Source organism: Dicentrarchus labrax, unplaced genomic scaffold (assembly GCF_905237075.1).
Source record: "Dicentrarchus labrax unplaced genomic scaffold, dlabrax2021, whole genome shotgun sequence".
NCBI lineage: Eukaryota > Metazoa > Chordata > Actinopteri > Moronidae > Dicentrarchus > Dicentrarchus labrax.
Genome location: NW_026136707.1, coordinates 26,549,123 through 26,573,119, shown reverse-complemented (window position 1 = coordinate 26,573,119; position 23,997 = coordinate 26,549,123). Strand labels below are relative to the sequence as shown.

The following is a 23,997-nucleotide window of genomic DNA, read 5'->3' as shown; positions in this document are numbered from 1 at the left end:
TGAGCCTTGAGTCTATTTTTTCCAGAGCTGTAAGTGAAAACAGCCTATTAATGATAAAATGTCTTGTTGCTGTGGTTGATAAATACATGCACAGTGGTGTTAACTAGGTAGGGGAATCAATTTGCCCAAAACTGCAGCTCATATGGCGGTTTGTACGCAAGCACTGTTCTGTATTGTCAAGAAAATGTCCTGGAAAATGTTCTGGAAAATGATTGGTTAAAAAGAGCGTGAACCCTCAGAATTTGTGCAGTGTCCCTTTGAGTGACTGATTTAAAGACTGAAACTAAAGAGGTGAGTTGTGCCAGCAACAGAATGTGAAGGTAGAAAAGGAAAGTCACGGCTGCCTCTGGAGTGGGTCGCTGGCTCTATGAGGGGAAACAAAAACAAGTTTAACCTCCATATGTGTGGGATAACAGGAGAACACTCAGTGTCTGTTCCTCATACGGCACATCTGATTTACCTCCTGTGAACCTGAAACAGACTGTCCCATTACATCAGACATGCACCACCAGTCAAAGTATTCAGACCATCATCTCCACTGGTCTGCAGCAATTGTTTTTACTTCATTTCATTAAAGGGTACGTCTGACTTGTCTGTGTTGGGAAGTAAACAGTCCTCCTCTCAGCTTGCCAGAGAATGCAGGTAGACTTGTGCTTTTTCTTTCACTGTAGCCTTGATCTTTGTCTCCGATGGATGGTGACAGCAAACACACTGCAGAGGTGTGAGGAGGAGCAAAATGTTGCGAGGGCTTCAGCTCCTCTGCACTGCATGAAAAATCATATTGCATACAGTACATTCAGTCTGTCTTAAGAATAAAAAGCTTTTGTATTTGAGTCGACGACAGCAATTTTGCATATGTAAAAATAACTTACGAATATAAAAAAAAATTAGGAAGGTACTCACAGAAAAATGGACAATAATAATAATATGGGATAAGATGAAAACTGGTTGTTGTGGCAGCAAAAAGTAATATGATTCAGTGCAGATCCAGATTAGAAAGTCCATTTTCTGGGGAAAGTGTGGTTTCTGGGAGCAGAAGGTTATTGCTCGCAAAGTTGTAAACGGCAGCAGAAGGAGGGTGAACTGTGGGAAGAGAAGAATGGATGGGAGGAGAGAATGGCAGAGAAGTGGAGGTAGGAAGTGAAAGAAGGATTAGAGCATAAAGCAAGAGGAACAGAAAGAATGGAAAAATAGAAAGAAAGATGTTTAGGTAGTAATGTGAAATAAGAAGAAAGTATAGTAAAAAGGAAGAATAAATAAGACAAAAACAAATTGGTGAATACATTTGGGGGCTGCAGCTAGGACCCAGCTCCTGTACATAGGGTGCCAGCTCTACCAGGTGAGCTATCAGGACGCCCTGGCATTGCCTTTTTCAACATCCCTTTCATTTATTTGGAAAAAAAGTTGCTTGCCGAATGGTTTGGATTGTTTACATAAGCAGTTCCATCCCTAATAAAAACACAAGATAAAGGGGTATTACAATAAAAGGAGAATAATATTAGAAGGTATTATTATTTAAAAGACAATAATGACATTAATAATACTGGTTCTAAAATAAAAGTTTTACCAGCTAACCACACATTTAACCTGAAGCTTGCGAAAAAAGACGTGCTTTTACTCTGCTTTTAAAAGAATAGACTGTTTAACAGCTGTAGTTACTACTCAAACAGGAGGAAATAGTGGCTTTTTGGGGACTATATTAGGGGCGCATTAATCCACATTTGGTGCTTTAGTTTAGTTTGTTGCTGCAGGATGGTTTGTGTGTGATTGAGTCAAAATAAACTACAGTGTGTGTGTTCATGGTAATGAAGGAACCCAGTACAACAATGTGGCTGTTTAATAGTTTTTGGACAACAATGGAGCTCTATGGCACAGAGGAATAAGATAACAGGCTTTGTATACACACTAAAAACATGTTAGGATAAATTCATCACAGGTTTGGCTCTGCACATAGGATTTGTTGACAAGAAGATAAATATAGAATATCACCAGACTTACACTCTAATGTGTACTGCCAGCATTTTGAAGGTGTTAGCCTGGACTGTAAAAGCAGGTATGAGGAAAAAAGGGAGCGCTATGTTGCTCTTTTTAAGAAAAACAAGCTATTAAGCAAATACAGAATATTTTAACCTTTAATGCTGTTCCTGTTGCAGAGGCTGGAGAGGATTATGTCACTGAGTAGAACATGCAGGGCGAGTCTTTTTGCCACTAATTATATCTACTTTACAGTATATGTGACTGGCACAGAAGCAGCATGTTTCTGTTTGTGTGAGAAGTTGTAAACAGCTCATAGTCCACGCTCCAACAGAAGACGTCGGATGCCAACAGCAGCACGCCTGGCGCCCCCTCCCCCTTCATCTCTCTGTCCAATTACTGCCACACCTGACAGACTGCTATAATTGATTGTGCTGAAGGAATTAAGGTGACTGCCTCTGATGCGCTAGGTGCTTAAGTTCACGTCCTCAGATGCATTAATATGGAAATCCCCGTAAACTAAATGATATTTGTCCTCCTTTTTATGCAAATGTTTCCGAACCGAGACAGTTATTACTTTGATGTTGTTGCTTGGAAGAGCTTTGGTTCAGACTATGCTTTCTTGGCCAGGTGTACTGCTACCAATTATGCACTGCGTTCAAGATCCCTCTAACCTTTATTACAGAGGCCTTTAATGTTGCTCTGTTGTAGGGCTTCTTCTTCATGGTTTGATATTTAAGGGGTGATCTACCTAAGCTTACATAAAGCATGCCTTTCATAATTAGGTGCTTGAATATGATCATAATGTGCAGTTTTTATAGGGTTGTTGACAGCTACCACTGGAGTTTTAAAGGTCCAGTATGCAACATTTAGGAGGATCTATGGCTTTCACCATGTTGACCCAACGTCTTTCTATAGTAGCCCAGAATGGACAAACAAAACTCTGGCACTAGATAGGGCTGAGTTTCAAAACCACTGTAGTCTTTCCTTCCTGCTTAGAAGGGGAGGGTAAAGTGAGGAAGTTGTATTCTGCAACAACACCACTAGATGTCACTAAATCCTACACACTGGACCTTTAAGGCAATGGTTCACAACCTTTTTCCAAAAGGGACCCCTTTTCTATCATTGAGTAAACTGACAACCCCAAGTGACGTATTTTAAGGCTATTTCTTATTATATTCAATGCATAACAATGACAGTAGACAACAACTGGTAACCTAACTGTACAATGAATCCAAACAGTGAACACATTTATGTAAAACAAGCAATTGGGATAAAGTCTAGATTATTCCCTGTGAATATTGCATCAGAGACTTTCCCTGATATTTTAGGAACTTTTTATACAATTCTCTGTCTTTATTGTGCTATTTTTTAAATAATCATACATACAACCTAAAATATCTAAACCTAAAGAAAAAAACAATATAATTTACCTTTCTTTACAGAAGTGAACCAAATGCTGAAATATATGCCTACTGTGCATATTTTTAAGTTTTCTACCCCTTAAAATCAAGAAGGCCTCGTGGCCCCCCCTGAACCCTTGGCAACCCCTAGTGGGGGTCCCATCCCCCAGGTTGCGAACCACTGCTCTGAGGCCCTGCCAAGCTGCCAGACATACCCTTCTTTAAGGCTGCACTTATCATATTTTCTCCCTGCAGTTCCCCTTAGCTCGACATAGGGCTGTCACGTGAGGGAATTTCCGCTGCAGTGATTTAGGGAGGCTCAATAGGGTGGTGTGCGGTATTATTGACATATTTGTTGTTTTTGCTTTGTTAGTAAGTTAGTTAGTTAGATTACTTTATTAATCCCACACTTGTCACAGCAGCATTTGAGTGAAAAAAATAAAATAAATACAGATATAAAAGCTATGGTGAGTGGTAAAAGCTATGGTATGGTGGTAATTTAATAACAGAAACTACAACATTGATCAGGTAGTACAGGTGTTGTAGAGTCTGACAGCAGCAGGGATGAAAGACCTGCGGAACCTCTCCTTCTTACACCGAGGATGTAACAGTCTGCTGCTGAAGGAGCTACTCAGGGACCCCACAGTGTCATGTAGGGGGTGAGAGGTGTTGTCCATGATGGATGTCAGCTTCACTAACATCCTCTTCTCACCCACTTCCTCTATGGAGTCCAGAGGACAGTCCAGGGCAGAGCTCGCTCTCCTGATCAGTTTATTGAGTCTCTTCCTGTCCCTGTCCGTACTGCCCCCTCTCCAGCAGACCACAGCATAGAAGATGGCTGAAGCAACCACAGAGTCATAAAAAGTCTTAAGGAGAGCCCTGCTTACTCCGAAGGACCTCAGTCTCCTCAGCAGGTGGAGGCGAATCTGGCCCTTCTTGTAGAGAGCATGGGTGTTGTCAGTCCAGTCCAGTTTGTTATTGAGGTGAACACCCAGGAATTTATAATTATCTACCACCTCAATGTCCAATCCCTGGATGTTCACCGGTGTGACGTGGGATGTTTTCCTCCTGAAGTTAACAATCATCTCCTTCGTCTTGCTAGTGTTTAGCTGAAGCTGGTTGAGCTCACACCAGCTGACAAAGCCCATGATGACAGTCCTGTATTCCAGTTCGTTCCCCTCAGAAACGCATCCAACAATGGCAGTGTCATTGGAGAACTTCTGGATGTGGCAGTGTGTGGAGGTAAAGTCCGAGGTGTAAAGGGTGAAGAGGAAGGGAGAGAGCACCGTACCCTGAGGGGCACCTTTGTTGTAGAGCACAACGTCAGACACACAGTGATGGAGCCTCACATACTGTGGTCTGTTGGTGAGATAGTCTATTGTCCATGCAGCCAGGTGTTTGTCCACTTCTCAGGGGGGGGTGAGAGGGGGGTTGTGGTGAACTGGTGAAGGGAGGGGCAGGAGTGGGCTGGTGGAGGTCAGGTGTTGAAGATGGCAGGCTGAGGAGTTGAGGGCCACGGGGAGCTGGTCAGGGGAGGTGTGAAGTGGGAGCAGTGTGGGTGATGGAGGGAGAGGAGGCAGAATCAAACCTGTTGAAAAACATATTGAGTTCATCTGCCCAGTCCTTGTCCCCACTGGCTTGCTTTCTTCCCACTCCTTTTCCATGGCCTGAGATGTTCTGCAGCCCTCTCCACCCATCCCTGGCGTTCTGTTCCTGCCGCTTCTCCAGTTTCCTCCTGTAGCTGTCCTTTCCCTTCCTGATCTTTTGCCGGAGTTCCTTCTGGACTTTGTGCAGCTCCTCTTTGTCTCTCCCCGATCTAAAGACCCTCTTCTTCTCATTCAGCAGGGCCTTAATCTCGGAGGTCACCCAGGGTTTGTTGTTGGGAAAACACCGTACTAACTTGGAGGGCACAGTGTTCTCCACACAGAATTGAATATAGTCCATAATGCAGTGGGTCATACTGTCAATGTCATTGCCGTGGGGGCTGCAGAGTGCTTCCCAGTCTGTTGTCTCCAAGCAGTCTCTGAGCCTAGCACTGGTCTCCTCAGACCACTCCTTCACAGGCCTCTTCTCAGGTGGTTGTTTTTTCACCACAGGGGTGTAGTCTGTGACCAGATGGACAAGGTTGTGATCTGAGTGACCAAGCGGGGGGAGGGGGGATGAGGTGTATGCATCCATGATGTTTGCATACAACAAGTCCAAAGTTTAATTGCCCCTTGTGTGGCATTTCACATACTGGGTGAAGGTGGGGAGAGCAGAGGACAGGGAAGCATGGTTGAAGACACCGGAGATGAGGAGGAGGGATTGGGGGTGCTGGTTTTGAAGCTGGGAGACGACAGTGTGGATCTGATCTGTAGCTGCAGCAGCGACGGCCGAGGGAGGGATGTACACAGTTACAGCAATAACGTGTGAAAACTCCCTCGGAAGGTAGTACGGCCTCATGCTAACCGCTAACAGCTCCAGGTCTCTGGTGCAGAGTTGCTCCTTAACACTGGTGTGTGCTGGGTGGCACCATCTTTCATTCCCCCTCCCTTCTTTTTACCGCTCTCCGTTGCTTTCCTGTCCGCCCGTACAACTTGAAATCCGTCCTGGGTGACGTGTGAGTCAGGAGAAAGTTCACTCAGCCACGTCTCTGTGTAGCACATGAGGCTGCATTCCCGGTTCTCCCTCTGCAGCCGGGTTAGCGCCGTAAGCTCTTCCATCTTGTTGGGGAGAGATCTTACGTTCCCCATGATGACAGACGGTAAACATGGTTTATACTGTCTTTTCCGCTGTCTGCACTTTACTTCCGCTCTGCATCCTCTTCTCCTTTGCCGTATCTCCTTGGGGATCTCCAGCTGCTCCGCGCAGCGAAGGGTTGTGTGGCACAGGGCTAATAGCTGATCCCGGGTGTAAACAATGGAGCCGTGGTTGAGTTGGTCTCCTGATGCTGCACCAACAAGTTCAAAGAACAAGAGGCAAACTACGAATGTAACAATATGAACATCCATAGCTGCACACTTGCCTAAAGTGTCGATGTGACACGAAGGAGCAACAAAAAGTACACTAAAACACTAAAGTTAAGTACAAAAGTTAAGAGCTGCTGTAACTAGCTACCACTCACGAGGCGCCAACATTCTAAGGGGTGCAGCGAGATAACGCAGAGAGATAATGCTTTCTGTGTGTGTGACTTCTTTCAGCTGGCGACTTTCAGCCAAAAAAAGGTCACCATTTAGTTTACATATTTGGCTGAAAGTCGCTTGTTAAGAGGGATAGTCAATAATCCGAAACACTGGCTAGTCATGGGTCCAATTTGCTGTGGCAAACTGACTGCTGGTGTTTCCAGTCAGGAGTTTTTCCAGAACAATTAAGGCTATGTGACTTTCTCCTGAGTGGTATTATAATCCTGGACTGAGCGATGCTGAGTAGCACTGCGTCGAGTCTCTTGCTCCGGGATGCTTTTCCATCTTAAGAAAACCCCAAATACTGGCTTGCTATCCCTTGAATGGATTCCCTTGAATCCATTATTGTATTCCATTCCATTATTCCATTATTGGGGTTACCGATACAGACCTACCTCTGCAGACATTTTTAACCTCTTTTAGCTTGTTGTTTTGGCCTGGAAACACCAGGTCTCATTATCCTTCTTTCCAGCATTGTCTGTCAGCTGTTCTGATAAATCTCTGATTAACCCACTGTACACTACCTTCTCAGCACCAAGCAGCAGACAGACACAGTTAGAGACTAGCTGGTGAACGCAGTGGAGCGTTTAGCAGCAAGAGACAGATATTCTTGACAGGAGTTGGTGGAGACTAAAACACAGCTGCGCAGCTGAGTGCATATTGTACTTGAAATTTTGCTGCAGGCCTGTGTAGTGTCCACGGATCCCCAAATTTTGTCGAAGTTACAGCTAATATTTTGAAACTCGAGTTGGTTGTTTTTCCTGACGAAATGACAATTGCGATTTTTTTAAAAGACAACATTTGCATATTAGGTTTCTGGGGGTTAATATGAAACTTCATACTTTGATATAACTTATTTTTGTTCCAACGTTTAACAGAAGCATGAGTTATTTCTTCTGTTCATTCGCTTACTACTTTGTAAAGGAAGGAATCAGCTGGGGGTGTGTTGGCATCTTTAGGGGTTCAAAGGTCCAGTGTTTCATTGTCCATGCAAATCCACGATGAATACTGGTACTTAAGGCTGCTCAATTAATCGAAATATGATCATGATTACGATTTTGGGGCCAAACGATCTCAAAACTAATAAAATCGGAGGGAAACGATTTTATTTCATTTTCTGTTGTGCAACGTTGTATAGAAAAAAGCTGAGCCCCTGAATTGGGACACAGCCACAGTCTGCGTATTTCGCGCATGCGTATTTCCATCCCTCCCCCGCAGCAAGCACTGCACATCATGCACTCTGTATACTCGCCGTTCCCGACCTGTCGCGCGACAATGTGAAGTCACAGGAGCGCCGTAACTATTTATACTGCGCCGGTGGTCGCGACACTAGTTGCAGTCTTCTCCTGTCACGTTGTTTTTGTTTAAACAGGTAACGCGGAGACTTACAAATGTTTATGGGGAAAGGAAAGTGTAACTGAGGACTTCCTTGCAAAGTGTTTTTGACAAATGTCCAATAAATGCAGCATGTTTCTGAAGTTTAAAAAAAATAATCGTTTGAATAATCGTGATTTCAATTTTGATCCAAATAATCGTGATTATGATTTTTTCCATAATCAAGCAGCCCTACTGGTACTCCTTTTCTTTTGTTTTATGTTCAAACTACATGGATCTCAATGCAAAGCCACAGAGGACTTCACAGATCACCACACTGTCTAATTTTGTGACCTATTAATTTTGATTTTATCCAGCTCATTACTCCCTCCCCTTGGGGCAATTGTAAATTTAGCCCTTAATCACAATTACCTTATGTTGTCATAACATTTTATGATGCCACAAATGTGACTGAAACATGGATTCTTCATCTCTTGTACAGCAAAGCAGTTAAGCTCACAGTTGCATAAAGTAAAAGGATGTAAAAGAAAAAAAGCCTGCAGACTGTTTGTAGGTGAACATGGACGGTGCAGATGTTCATCTGCAGTATGGACGTTGAGCAGAGTGAATGTGTAGTGCAGGCCCAGTCCGCTGGCAGGGATTGGCTGGGTCTTATCTTGATAGGATGGTTTGACAGGTACTGCATCACATTAAAGGCCTTACCAATCTTTCCTGTCACATCCAGCAGGAGGCTCACAGATAGGGCAAACCCCCCTCTCCTCTAGCAACCCCTCTAGTTTTCTCTCCTCTCACCCACGTTGATGCACAACATATTGAATTTTTTCCAGGTTTCAAAGACAAAATAAAGACATAAAAGTACATGAGCAAGATCATTTACTTTGTCTCAAAGACAAAGTAAAGAATTTGAATTTGAATCTCCTCTGCGCCATAAATCCACAGAAATGTTGACTTCTCTCAGCTTTTATTGACACATTTTCCCGAGTAACATCAGCACAGTTTTTCTTAAACCTTCTGTTATGTATACAAAATAGGGTTGGACAATCATCTTTATTTTTATCGACCTATTGTCGTTAGATTGCTGATAGATTTGTTCCGATACCAGTATCAGAAAACAGCTGGATCAGAGTCTACGCAGTGATCAGATATCACCTATATTAGCCCACTTGCTTCAATCACTGAACTCAACATGCCTATATATGGGACAGGCCTTTAATTCCTTTTGCTTAAAATTATTGCTCATCAAAGGTGCAAAATACTATCATATTGGTTATTTAAACCAATATGAATATTACTTATAAATAAAAATTAGGCTATCATATAACATTTCAATTAGGAATCATTCATTTCTTAAAATGAACTAAGGAATTGAATTGTGCAGAATCTGACAGATCTAACGATGTGCAGTGTGTCCATATTGACAAAAAGTTTAAACATTTATATTTGTGTAGGCGATCTAAGCAGCTTAGAACTTTAAGAGGTTTTATACATCCAAAGTATTTCTATGAAATTAAAACCAGGCCTCTAAGTGCTGTAAAAGCGCTTTGAGTGATCGGAAGACTAGAAGGCGCTATACAAGTACAGGTCCATTTACCATTTAATTGAGAGCTGCCTTTAATCATCAAAACGTGTAGCCACACCAGGCTAGTAAAAGAGACCTGCCTCTAACTGGGACCCTGCTTGTAATTGAAGTTTTACAGTATTTTTAATATTACTAGAATTAAGAATTCTAATACAATTAAAGAACGGGGGAAAAAGTCTTATAATTACCATGGGGATCATAAATGTGTACACCTTTGTACACGTGTATTTCAGGATAATTACAATTGCCATGATTTTGTGTCTTAATGGTCTATAATGTCTGCAGGTATTTCACTGTTTTACTTAGATCCTCTCAGATAATCTATGTTTAGTACTTATCGCGGCACACATTGCCTTTTCATATTTTCACATGAAAAAATGATCATCAAGCTCATTTCAGGCAGATTCCCCAGTACTGCAGCTTGGTGCAGCTGTGACATTGTGTCATTGTCTGATTGTTAGGTGGAGTCCACCCAGAGTATGATCAGGATCCTGGGACTGTCAGCCACCCTGCCCAACTATCTGGATGTGGCTGCCTTCCTACACGTCAACCCCTACATTGGCCTCTTTTTCTTCGACAGTCGCTTCAGACCGGTGCCCCTTGGACAGACCTTTGTTGGAATAAAAACCACCAACAAGGTAAGCAAACGAAAATTATGTGAACGTATTTAAATGCACAGGTTAGTTGTTCATGGTGATACATGTGTACAATATATGTGCAATATATTGCTCACCTTTATAATATATTTGCAAGAATCCATCGGGCCTGGATGGAAACAACCAATCAGACCCAAGAAAGTTTCTTGAGTCTCATTCCTAGGTCACCAAATACTGACTTTTTGGGTTAGTGGCTTGAAGATAATTGATTGTTCAGTCTCATTCCCAAAGTGTCTGTAGTTGCCTGAGATTCATTAGTTATATTAGGGAGTTAAAAAATTGCAGTAAACGGTTAACTTCAGTTGTTTATTGTGACTTTGTTTCCTGTTCAGATCCAGCAGCTTCATGACATGGAGGAGGTTTGTTACAACAAAGTTCTGGAGCAGGTTAGAGCCGGTCATCAGGTAAGCACTGTTCTGCATTTTGTGTGTTTAGTGGCCAGTGTAGTTTCTCCCACGCGGTTGGAAAGGAAGGGTGAAATGAGTGAGTTGCAATGGGCAACTGCACCGCTACACCCCACACAGCGGATGTTCCACTCCTGAACAGGTTTTTTTATGTAACCTGTAACCCCACAACATAATGTTGTTGACTAATCCCACTTGCATTTGCTAGGTTACTACTGCGCTAGTTAGCTTACTGTGAAACATTCAGGCTGCCATAATTGACAACAATAAATTATCCGTATGATGTACACCTTGCCTAAAATGGTGGACATTGCAGCTCTGTTGTATGTTCCTGTGCCCTCTCTGTTACCCTGATACTGGGCTCAAATGTTCTCTCTGAGCTCATGAGGGCCTCTGGCACGCAAACTCAATCTATTGGTCCTATAAATAAGAGCACATTACCTTGACTACAATCATACCCACTGGAACAATTCCCCTCTGCCTCAAAATGAGTCTGCCCAACTCGATGTTCTCATTGAAACCAGCATTTCCCAGGTACTCTACTGTAGGCACTGTGACCTTGAACATCAAAACCAATAATTCTCATTTTACAAGACACTGTTCAGTCTGATTATTTCCCCCCATCGTCACCTACATGCTTCTTTATGATTTTGGAGCAACTTAAAGAGGCACACAGTAACGTTGGTGTAGAATCTTAATACAACTCCTCTTTCCCTTGAAAAAAAAAAAATCTCTCAACTTTTTTGTGAATAGGAGCAGTAAATATTTTTGTGAACCTTTTGGAATGAACACCTGCTATCGGAAGTCTCTGAAGTCCTTATCTCCCCCTCGGTGTTCCCCTCCCCTTCCTTCCCCTTCCCTCCCCCATCCACCAACCACCACCCTCGGCTCATTCTGCTTCCACTCTGCAGCCTCAGAAGGCCTGTTGGGAACATGAGAGTTGTGAATTCAGACTTTACCGTTTAGCTCCCATCTGCTACAAGAGTTGAGCTCCCTATTGAGCACGGTTGTTATCCTGTCTGCATCATTTTATTGCAAGTGTACACACACACACACACACACACACACACCTTTTTCTTGTTTTTTTCCCTTTCTCTCTTGCTCATTATCTCCCTCAGAGACACACTTAATATGAGTCTTGCTGTGGCCCTTGAGAACTTGTAAACCAACTTAATTGTATGGCACCACTGACAACTTTTTTTTTATTTCTTTGGTTCAAACGATACAATGTTCAAGTCCGGCTCGCAGGTTGAGGCCACTGAGGCCACAGCTCAGCCACGGACTGCTCCTCATTCTCCTCCTCGCTCAATATTAAATTGTCAAGAAGTGGCTGTGACATATATTAATTTCATCTGGGAGGATCTGATGGATGAAATTTCCTTTATGATTTTCCCACCGCCCTCCTGGCGAGAAGCATGCTGCCAGAAAGAAGTTTAATAAGCTGAGGAGCCGGCGGTTACTGCCGACAATGCTTCCACACAGCTCAGTGGTGCTGATAAAACACCTTCAACAAATAACATTTGCTGCAGCAGTCTCCTCGGACCCACTGTGTTTGGAGCTCGCACACAGCTGGTTACTGCATGTGTGTGCAGTCAGGCAATATTGTTTGGTCTAATAATATATTTCCCTACTAGAACAATGTCAACAGGGTCCTTCATGGCTATTTAAAGGTAAATTAAGGAATCGTTATACCAAAGTAGGGGCTTTTTATCATCATATTTTGTCAGTGTACACAATGTGTTGATATCACCCTATAAAGAATCCATAAAGCTTACAGTCTGTTCAGTGTATTAAAGGACACTGTAGGTTCACATGATTTCTCGAACTCAATCAACTTTGGATAAAATCTCAATATATTTTTGTGTGTGGGTTTGTGTGTTGAACTGCCATTTCTACAGTAGCCCAGAAAGGACAAAGAAAACACTGGCTGTAGATAGAGGCGTTCTGTATGTGTTTTGCAGCCACTGTAGTTTCTTATACATGCTTGGAAGGGCAGGGTGAAGCAAGGGAGTTGCAATCTGCAATTAAATTGCTAGAAATTAGAATAGAAGTTTGATAAACCACATTTTATATTCAGTATTCATATTTTCAATGCAAACATGAACTTTCACAGCTGCAGTTGCCTCCGTGCCACAGAGAAAAAAGCCAGGGTTTCTGTGAGTGGAAATTATCATAAAGACTAATGCCATCTTAGTGTTAATGCATGATGACAAAAAATTGGTTTGTAAAGAATTTAGTGATGGGTTCTAATTTGAAATGAAGCCTTTAAGTGTTATTCTTAAAACATCTGACACTGGTGTCATTTGCTGTAACCACTGAACCACTGCTTTAACGGACCAGTGTGTAGGATTTAGTGGCATCTAGCAGGGAAGTTAATAGCCCTCGCCTTCTAAGCGTGTATAGTAACTATAGTGGCTGCGAAAGATCTAGAGCCAGTGTTTGGTTGTTTCTTTTTGGGCTACTGTAGAAACATGGAGGTTCAACATGGCTGACTTCATAGAGGAGGACGCGCTCCCTCTGTAGATAAAAGCAGCCCATTCTAGATAACAAGATAACAAAAATGCAAGGATTCTTAATCTTAGGTGATTATACACTAATGAAAACAAAAACATAAATATTATATTACATTTTTGCCAATAGATCCTCTGGACCTTTCAGGCAAACAACCAATTCAGTGATAAATATATATATGTGGTGAGCATACAGTGTACAAACAGATGCATCACAAATAAAGTAAAAACCTGAATAAATGAGTGCAGATGCTTCCGTACAGGGCACAGGGTTCACTAAATGCTTTCATGAGTATGAAAATGATGTGAATCATATGGTCTGGCCTCCACCCTCAACCCAGCTGTGCTCAACCAAAATACTGATTGAACTGAAATTCTACAGATGAGACAATCGCTGCACCAACTGAACTGTTGTGGAGTTATGTGTTGTGCTGATGTTTTTAACCTCTTTACCTCTTATTGCTGTTTGTCTCAGGTGATGGTGTTTGTCCATGCTCGTAATGCCACAGTGAGGACGGCCATGGGGCTGATCGAGATGGCAAAGAACCATGGAGAAATAAGCTTCTTTCAACCAGACCAAGGCCCTGACTACGGCCAGTGTGAGAAACAGGTAGAAAAAGCTCTCAACGATCTGTGTTTAAATTCCTTTTAAAAGTCGAAAAGTCATCAATATCTTATTTCAGATTCAGTGTTTAGCTAGATAGGTCTTCTATACTCATCTAGAAGATTAGATTGGAATATTGATGAAATTCTTTATTCTGTCAGTGATATTTAGACAAGACAGTGTTTCATGGTACGTTTGAAACTTAGGTCTGTATATATGATTAAAAACACTATTTTTGGGTTTTTCCAAACCTGAAAATTCAAGTGCTAGGGCAAAACTTATCAGAGGCTATGGTGCAGGATGCTGGTTGCCAAACTGTGATTAGAGAAAAAAAAAGACCCTGTGCTTCTCATAAAGTTTTAACTGTTTCTTATGTTTTTTGAGACAAGAATATGCAAAAACAAGATGGCACAAGCAAAACTTAAGGTAAAAACTGCAACAAAAACATAGCCATCATGCTGGAACACAAAAGGCTATCACCCCGTCAAGAAAATCTGTGCAATTGACCCAACGGATCCATAACTTTAGTGAGCTTTGACACACAAATCTGTGCTGCTACATTAGCAAACTGTCTCGACAGTGCCAACCTAATGCTGTCATTGCCTATTAGCTTTGTTCCACCATTTTTACATCGCTGTGATCTGTTACAGTATAGTGTAAAGAGACATCAAACTGCATTTCTTGATTTAATTTCATTTTCATTTCTTGGAGACCTAGCTAGCTTGCATTCTAAGTAGCACTTTGAAACGACTATGGCCAGCTAGTATTTATGTGTCCCCAACAGGCTAGTGGTTTAGTGGTTAGTTTGCCAGCTACAGTCGGATGCCAGCTACCACAAAAAGTAGTCACTGAGACAGTGGTGTTCAACCTTTTTCCTTAAGGGACCCCTTTTCCATCACTGAGTGAATAGGTGACATATTTTATGGTTATTTCATATTATATTCAACATGCATAACAATTACAGTAGAGAACAACTGTAAAACTGTACAATGAACGCCAACAGTAAAAACAATGACTGCAGGAAATTTGTGTCAAATAAGCGGTTTGGATGAATTTTGTGCAGATTATTTCCTGTGAATATTACATTAGTGTAATGTAATACTTTTATTACTATTCTTTGTCTGTGTTGTGTATTTTTTGTAATTCTTTAACAATCATACAGACTTAATAGGCTTCTCATTGTTCCGTTAGCTCTTTGGTTGTTTTCACCTTTCTAATGCATTACGAGGCTGTTTATCAGAGAGTGAAGGCTCTGCGACTATAGCTTGTGTTTAGGTCTTCACCATGACCTGTTTATATCATAAATAGTTATCTTAAAAATAACTATTTCATTTAGTTGTCTTAACAGAAATTCCCTAAATACAGGCCTACTGTATCTATATATTTTTAAAGAATGTCTAAAAAACAACCCCTAAAATGAAGAAGACCTCGCAACCCATTGTGGTTGCCTTGGCGACCCCTAGTGGGGGTCTGGACCCCCAGTTTTGGTACCACCTATTTTTTGAGGTTGTGTGGGTAAAGTTTGCTGTGCCGCTTTTTGGCAGTTTGTAATTTCCCCATTACATCCTGTATACAGTATAGAATTGTGACACACCAGCACAACCAGAGGTAAGTCACAGATGCAGACAACCACAAAATGAAAAACTATTTTTTGGTAAAGCTAAAGAGAACAGATCTGACAACAGAAAAAGGAGCATTGGATTTCCCGATTCACAGCTCACCATTACTGTAACTCCATACAACCCAGGTTTGCTGCTATATTGTATGTGTGGGCAGGCATGAGAGCAGAACAGTGATTGTGCGTGCACATGTGCGCACGCTTAATTAATGGTGTCTGTGCTGCGATAGTACACAGAGGTGGAGCTATATTCTCCCTCAGAGGATGGTCAGTCAGACTCCAACTCCCATATTTAAATCTCCTGCAACAGAAGGCAGAGTGATAAATTTAGTAACCTTTTCCTTCGTTCCCTGGGGCCGAGCCAAGATTGATGCGCCTCTAATCTTCTCGCTATTTAAATAGGATATGTATACAAATCAGATCACTTTTCATGCTTTCTAAAACTGGAAATAGAGACGAGATTATGTGGGATACTAAAAATGGTGCGTTGTGGCCAGGTTAGTCTTTGAAACAGTACTTTAAAAGCAATTGTGCTACTGTTCCTACAGTATATGTACATGAATTAATCTTGTTGTGTATGCACTAACTGCATTAATTCACTCCTAGCTCGTCTGCCTGCCTGTGTCCCAAAATAATGAGCATTATTCACTCCATTAGTCCGTCTTTGAGTGTTTGTCCGTCCGGCCTGCTCTGGCGAAGGAAAAGGCATCGGGCTGATTCCACTCTAAGCCCACACAGAGATAATGCACTGCCTATTTGCACTCTGGAAATTGCCCCACATTAATATTTATAGGTGTTTTTTAATCTCTAATATGCATATGCAGTGAAATAAAGCACCTCTGAGGTCAGTCATATAATTTAGCGTTTATTTATCCAGCTTTAAAAGTCAGAAGTGATTCCACTATATTTTTCTCTCTCCTAATGTAATTTAATTGGCTTAATCTCATGGGGTTGGAGAGGCTGTCAATCAAGCTTAGATATCTTAATGCACCCACTCGAATCAATTCTTGTTAAATACAGTTTTTGGTGTGCCAACGATTATAAAGTGCAGCTGAGTAAAATAATGAAAACAGAAAACACTCTCCAAAAGGGCTTTTTACACAACAGTCTTGCAGCCCTGCCTTTTGATCAGATGTGTGCACATTTAAAGGAGAGCTATTGTGCTTCTCGTTAGCTGCTGTAATGTAACAATGTGGGATGTTGATATTAAACGAGGCCAAAGTATGAAATAATAAAGGTATACATATGTAAAAGTAATTACTGTGAACAATAAGCTCAAAATCAGATTGCTCTGAATGCAATGTTTCCTACCTCTTTTTCAACGTATATATGACAAGCTGATGTCCGCTCGCCACAGATTTCTTTATATGATTATCTGCTCCAGGCAGAGCACGGCTGAGCATGGCCACAAAGTACAGGCACGCGCTCAGTCTATCCGACTCGCCATAAGGAACCAGCTCTTAAAGTTTTAATGCTTTTTGGGTTACAAGGCAATATTACACATTTCATGGCTTTTCCTCTGACGTTGATCAGCTTGTCTGCCTCACATCTCAGGGAACTCAAGTTTACTGATGGACATTTGCTTGATGCTATTAGCTAACTCCTAACAGACAGGGAGCTTGAGGCCCTGACGGTCCAAAGCTCCAGTACTAGAGTTGTAACTTTAAACACAGACACCTCCTCCGGTGCTCTGAGCTCCCAGTCCGGACAGAGTCACATAATAAGATGTCTAAATTAGCTACACTGCTAACAGCAGCAGCTAAAGGAGGTAACAGCGAACAACAAGTAGCTGAGGTTATATATCCATACAACACTAAAGTTCCCTCTGGGCTCTCTGGGGTAATCTAGTCCAGATTTGACAAGTTTGGGTCAGGTGGTTTGGATCTGGACCTGGTCCAGTATGGTCTATATGTGGGAAAAATGTCATCTTTTAGTATTTCGACAAGTAGAATAAAGTTTTGACAGATTTGACATTGGGTTTCAGACAGTGTTAAGGCAGGTAAAGTAAGAGGAGCAAAAGGATGATCGGTCGCTCAGCAGTGTTAGTTAAGTTTCCCTTTAACTGCCAAAGCTGTCGAAAGCCAACTTCAGTGTTGTTATTTCCATCAGGAAATTCAGCAGAGCAGCCAGAGGACATCAGAGGATGGACCTGAAAATATTTTCTCCATAAAATATGATCCAGTTTCACTATAATCAGTGGATAAAGTTATAAAGTTGTGCTTTTGTACAGAAATCATTGATGCCCGTCCCCCAGAAACACTCGGGGTGCTTCCGGGATTTTTGGCAGGGGGAAATGTGCATAATAGGTCCTCCTTTGAATCTTGTATTATAAAAAAACTGTTAAAAAGGATGCTTTGACAGTGCCCTTAATTCTTGTATCGTAATACCTCTGTCACATACAATTAACATCAGAAGACGGAGGGAGTACAGCTCAGAGTATTGCTGTTAGGCTGTGCTATTGATTCATAACTTTGTGGGAGAGAATTGCAACACTGAACACTCACACAGGGAAGTTTACTTATCATGGACAATAACGTTGTTTTAATTATAACAGGGGCCCTGCTCATTGTAACACAACTGGGTGCAGTGCACATACAGCTGATTATTAGCAATTTTTTTTAGTAAGAAACATAAAGCCACCCAGATTCTGTCTTTATAAACATAATGAGGAAATTCTGTTTAAATTCCAATGCAATGAGAATAAAACGACATTTCCAGTAATTCCAGTGTGCTTACTGAAAATTAACCAGTAGCACATTACACTGCTTCCCTAGTGGGAGCCAATAGTGTTTATGGTGCATGTTGAATTGCGCATTAAAATGTTTTTTGCCTCATGCTCAAAAACTTGAATGCTTGAATTTAAACAAACAAAACAATTTCAACAAATTAACAAAGAAAGCAAAAATGTAACCCAAGCAGATATGGCTGCAACTACCTGTTATTTTCATTATTGATTGAGCTGCCAAATATTTTCTCGATTAATTGTTTGGTCATTAAAATGTCTAGAGAATGGTGAAATTCTTCAATATAGATAAAAAGTAGATTTTGCTGCACATGATTTAGTGAACAAATTCAGACTTTTTAAGGATATATCCAGCTTTACAGCAGGCATTGATCCTGCTAACAAATATTATCTTCATAGTTGAAGCCTGATCTAACTTATTCATCTGTGCCGCGAAGGAGCAGTGTGGCTCATTGCCTTTAATAGTTTTGGAGCTCTATGACACAGAGTAAGAATGTGTATCAGGCTTTGATGCACACACAATACTTAATGTGAATGATGAAAGGATGTAGTAGATGTGGTTGTTCTTGGCTTTTGATATTCGGCTCTTGTTAGCATTAAAGAGGTATTAGAACAGCTAAAGCTATAGATGTGAATCAGAATAAACATTGATCTAAGGCTACAAATGTTAATGATGTCTTCTTGCAAATGTGAAGTAGTAGCAAAATAAGTGAGCCCCAGCCCGTTGGCTGGGAACCTGTATCTATATAGTATCGTATTCCACTGTCTGACTTTCATTTGCTCCAACTCTGCCTCTACCTTCCTTTCACCTTCCCCCCTTGTCTCCCTCATTTTTTAATATCCCGTTCTTAGAGATGAAACCATGTGACTGGTTCCAGATGAGAAGGGAAGTCTACAGTGGAGGTTAAGAGACACCTTGTGGTCCCATGAGTCCATTACACAGACGATATTAAAGAGATATCATGGGTTGTTGAGGGCTATGAAGCAACACCTTTAGCACTGACGTATGGCTGCATGAATGTATATTACTTAAGAAGGGAGTGTTAAATTAGTGATGGTGTACTGTAAAGGTAGAGGTAGACAGTACAGATGTACTGATACACCTTGAATTTTCTTGTGAGGATGTCTTTCTCTTCCCAGTCTCCATCTCTGGCTTTTATGTCATTTTGTTTGACAAGACACACCGATGCAGACACACTGATGCCTGCGAGTGTGAAGCCTCCAGGGACTCCACAGCAGCACCAGAGTAGGCTCATTAATGTCTCTGTTTGCTTTCATTGGTGCTATTTTTACAAGTCTAGTCCATTTCATTGTGTCAGATCCGTGACAACCTGTCACCGTGCCAAACCAGCTCCCTAGTACGCCGATCAAAAACAATGAGCCGCAACTCAAAGGCTGGACGAAAACAGGAATGACACAGTGAAGTGACAAACACACTTCACAGAAATGGTTGCCTTAAATAGAAACATGGCTTTGTAAAATAGTGGAACAGCATGAGGAAAACTGGGTAGCTCACCATCCAGTCTGACTATTGTGATATTACAGCTCATCTGCAGTCCCATAGCCTCAGGGAGCGGCCTTGCATGTTATCATGGTAGTGCATAGCAAGTCCATTTTTCTCTTTAATTGCTTCTTCATCAGCATTAAAACGGCTGCCTGGAATGTTGACTGTTCTGCTGTGCCACCCACTATGATCAAGAACAAAGGACTGGTATCACACACTCGATTTTTCTGTCTGCACAAATGGACAAACAGCTCATCAACAAACACACTCACGCAAACAAATATGACCTCCATTACTACTACTACGTTCTATTCTGTTTTCATCGCGACTCCTTCAGGTCTGTCGCAGTTTCAGTGTACTCTGGAAGCTTTTCAAAAGTAGAAACATTTTCATTTTTGTGCTTTACAAGCCAGTTTGGAGCTGATTTCTGATTTATCTGGTAACAGATGCTTTGTGGCTGTACTTCACTAGTTTGAATGACTGTACATAGCACACTGTCTTGACTTTATTTTCTACCTGTAATTTCTGAAATTAGCTTGAGAAACCCATTGTGACCCCCTCTCCTGTTTCACAAACTGTAGGATGAGTAACATAAGCAAAGAGAAACTAGCCTATATTGGTAAGTCCAAGTCAATAAAAAATCAAAAGCATCACTAAATATTTCATATTTCATTTAAGTTTTCAATAAATCCAGGCATTTACATGTATTTACAAGTGAATTTCAGGCTTCAGAGGCTCAAGATAAGTAGACTTGCCATGTACAAATGAAAGATTAGATAGAAGAGCCGCAAGTGAGACAGCTTTCTTACATTTCCTGTGGACACTGGGACTTCAGTGGCAGTGGATCATATCTGGCAGCTGTGACAGAGCCAGGAGCATCTTATAGATATTGAGGTTAGAGGATATTTGTGGTTCTTAAAGTGTGTAACATTTAGGAGGATCTATTAGCAGAAATGGAAATATAATGTTCATAGGTATGTTTTGATCTGCAACTTCACCAATAGTTACCACAAAATCCTACACACTGGTCCTTTCAGGAACTAACTGGTAAAATAGTATTTTTCCATATTTACTCAAAACTGCATCAAGTCTATGTAAGTCTTGCAGAGGTAAAATTAAAGAAAACCAGTGAAGCTAATATATTATTTTGGGCTTATGTATGTATATTTCTGTTTAGGGGAACAAAATAACGGAAGAAAAAATTTACATACAAATAATGACTGAACCTGATTTATCACTGCCAGCTGACACCAAGAGACAAAACGGTAAAGAATACTACAGGAAACTAATATGACGTAACAGGAGCTCTTTTTACCATCACAAAACACCAGCCTCTGTTGCCTCCTGCTGAATTTCTAAATTTGAATTGGCTCACAGAAGGTCTAGTTTACCGCAACATGATTGAAGCCAATTAAATACATTATTATAGTTGTTTCTCTTTACAGCAGTAGTGTAGTCAAAGAGGTTTAACATTTTTAAGAACTACCTAAAATCTCCCACACTGATTTGTCATGACTGAGGAAACCATTTTAAAGGTTCAGTGTGTAACATTTAGAAGGATCTAATGTCAGAGTTGTAATTTTAATATCCATAGGTATTTAATAGGTTTTCATTAGGGTATAATCACCTGAAAATTGTTGTGTTTTCGTTACCTTAGAATGAGAACTATGTATCAATCTACAGACGCTGTGGGACACCTTCTGTTAAGGTTGCTATGTTGACAAACCAAACACTGGCTGTAGATAGGACCCCTGTCACGTTGTTCACGAGTTTCGAGGGCAGTATTCAGTTGGTTGCAATTTGCAACTACACCACTAGATGGCACTAAATCGGACACACTGGAACTTTAACTTTAACCACTCATCTTTATCTTGAGCTGACAACGTAAGAGAATTTAACTAATGTTTCCTCATTTTTAGTGGGCAGCGTTTCGAATGCACAATTGCAGGAACAGAGAATAATACATTTTGTCTTTCATACATTTTCGGAGATGTGCAAAAAGTGGAGCTCAATGCAAACCTGAATAACTACAACTGAGCTCATTTACAACAATATCTACTAAAATGTGATTTTGTGAAATGTTGCACTGCTGACAATGATCTGCAGTTGGTTTAGTAAATATCCCCTCTAGGTGGAGCTAAAACTCAAGAGTGTTGAGAGATAGAGGCAGATCGTGATAGCAAAGAGGAGTAGAGTGGGTGTGAGTGGAAACTCGTCCTCCCACTCCCTCCTACCTATCCAGCTTTAAGAGTCAGCCTCTCTGGGCACCAAACATTATGACTATCAAGGGCCACTAAATGAAATCAACAATAAGCCATCCTGCTTCTGTTTAATAAAGTAAATGAATAGTGTTGGTGCTCATGAGAGTCAACATCAGTGGTGGTGCCATCGACTGTGTCCGCCACTCTTCACCACAGAGCTTGGGTGTCATTTGCCACATTTTCAGTGTGATTTTACACTTTGAAATCTCAGCTTTGAAGCTGTAATTTGCTGCACAAAAATACTGATGCTTCCACATTTTTAAAAACGATTCTGCTTCTCTCCTGCACACTATTACTGAAAGGATCAGGAATAGTAAGCAATGTAAAACTAGTTAGTTACACCTACCTCTATTTAGTGGCCCTTAGAGAAGGTTTGACAGTCTCTTGAATAGTTTATTTCGCTCCGGTGTAAGCTGATTCAGAGTTCTTTACATAGTCACAACAATGATAGATGGTGAGTGGAGCTGGCAGCTGGCTGTCTGAGGACAGAGTGAGCTCTGCAGCAGAGGCAGCAGTAGGCAGCAGGACCTAATGGGACCTGATCAGGAGCTTAGGTCACTGCCATCTCAAATACAGCCATGGCACAGCAGACATCAGCGCTAACTCACCTTAGATTAGATGCTGGAAGCATGGCTGTAACACACTCTGACACCTCAAAGCAAAGCCTCAGCCATAGCATTTCAATTACCCACCGTCCCCAGCTCACATGGATCTTAGCAGCACGCTGCACTACCTGAGGACTCCAACCAGGCCAAAGTTTGCCCTGTTCATCCTGGACTGGATAGGTGGATTGCTTTTTGTTCTATTGCGTCATTCTGTATGGGGTCGATATCTGATAAAAATCACTGCACCGAGGATGGAACTGGTAGCAGCATAACAAATACACTGCCACATCAGTGGGAATGGGAATGTGCTAGACTTGGGTAGTATCTATTTCCTTCATAGCTGACATTTCACTGGGGTATATGACTGTAAAACACCAACAGAAAGAGGAGCGTCTGTATTTTTGACTGTATTGAAAATCATACCTTCTGAGACTCCTAAAAACCATGGTATACTGTAATACCTTGATACTGCCCAAGCCTATGCTAGACTTGGGTAGAAAATACCAAAGAATCTACACGTGTGAACTATTAAAGTCTTTGGTGTGCTTCGAACAAATTAGGTACTGTACGTCGCATTGTCTGTCTGTCATCGCATGTACGGGCTAAAGCGTTTTTACATACCTGTCCCCACTCAAAGTTAAGGCAGGGCCCTTCATAGAGAGGGAGACACGAGATGAATCGTACATGCAGTCATACATTGCCCAAGGCATTTATTCATTCAAGTTGAACCAATTCAGTCAGGCCTGTTGCTATAGCTAAAAGTTTCAATTTGCTAAATCTGCTGTGGCATCATGTCTCTAGCAGAGCTGAGCGCCTCTGCGTGTGTAACTTGTTACATTATGGGACATGTACGTAAAGAGGACGTATGGTCCTGTCATCCTGTTCACTCAGTGAGGCGTGTGGTGAGGGGACTTTAACCTGGGGGTCAGGAACACCGCTAGGGGTCGCCAAAGCTTCACAGGGGGTTGCAAGGCTGATAGAACAATGGCCAAGCATCATGGAGGAAAAAAACACAGAATTTGTCAAAAAATAAGCCTATTAAGTATAGTGTATGACTACTATGGCCCTCCTAATTAAAAATGCTAATAGAGACAGAATTCTCTCACAAGTTCCTAAAAATATCAGGAAAATAAAGGAAATAATCTGCTCAAAATTCATCCAAATCACCTGTTTTACATAAACTTTCTACTGTTATTGGGTTCACTGTTTGGGTTCACTGTACGGTTTATCAGTTGTTCTCTACTGTTATTGTTATGCAGTTAATATAATTTGAAATATTCATAAAATCTGTCACTTAGTCAGTGTACTCAATGGTAAAAAAGTGGTCTCTTAAGGAAAAAGGTTGGGAACCACTGGGCCATACTGTACATTAACAGCATGAGAGTGCAAAACCTGTGAAGAGAATACTCATTATTATACATGCTCTCATTTGCTTAACTCTTGTCAATGAAATAAAATATTAACCAGGTTGAGAATCACTAGCTTAGAGGTCTTTGATTTGGAAATTTAAGATGTCCTGTAAAATATAGTGTGTGCTACAAGACAGTTCAGAAAAGTGTTAGTAGGTATTATAGCAACTTGTTCGGTTGAAATTATTTATGAAACAATCTCATATTAAACTGGATGTTTTTTCACACCAG

General features: G+C 41.2%; 1 protein-coding gene across 4 annotated transcripts in view; it reads left to right on the top strand.

Moving 5' to 3' along the window:
* Positions 1 to 23,997, top strand: part of ascc3 (activating signal cointegrator 1 complex subunit 3) — a 167,363-nt gene that overhangs the window by 83,421 nt on the left and 59,945 nt on the right. For all 4 annotated transcript variants that reach the window (XM_051407231.1, XM_051407232.1, XM_051407230.1 and 1 more), the window contains exons 12-14: positions 9,914 to 10,090; positions 10,441 to 10,512; positions 13,498 to 13,632. In XM_051407231.1, coding sequence (XP_051263191.1) covers positions 9,914 to 10,090; positions 10,441 to 10,512; positions 13,498 to 13,632 — 384 coding nt within the window. The remainder of the gene's footprint in view (positions 1 to 9,913; positions 10,091 to 10,440; positions 10,513 to 13,497; positions 13,633 to 23,997) is intronic.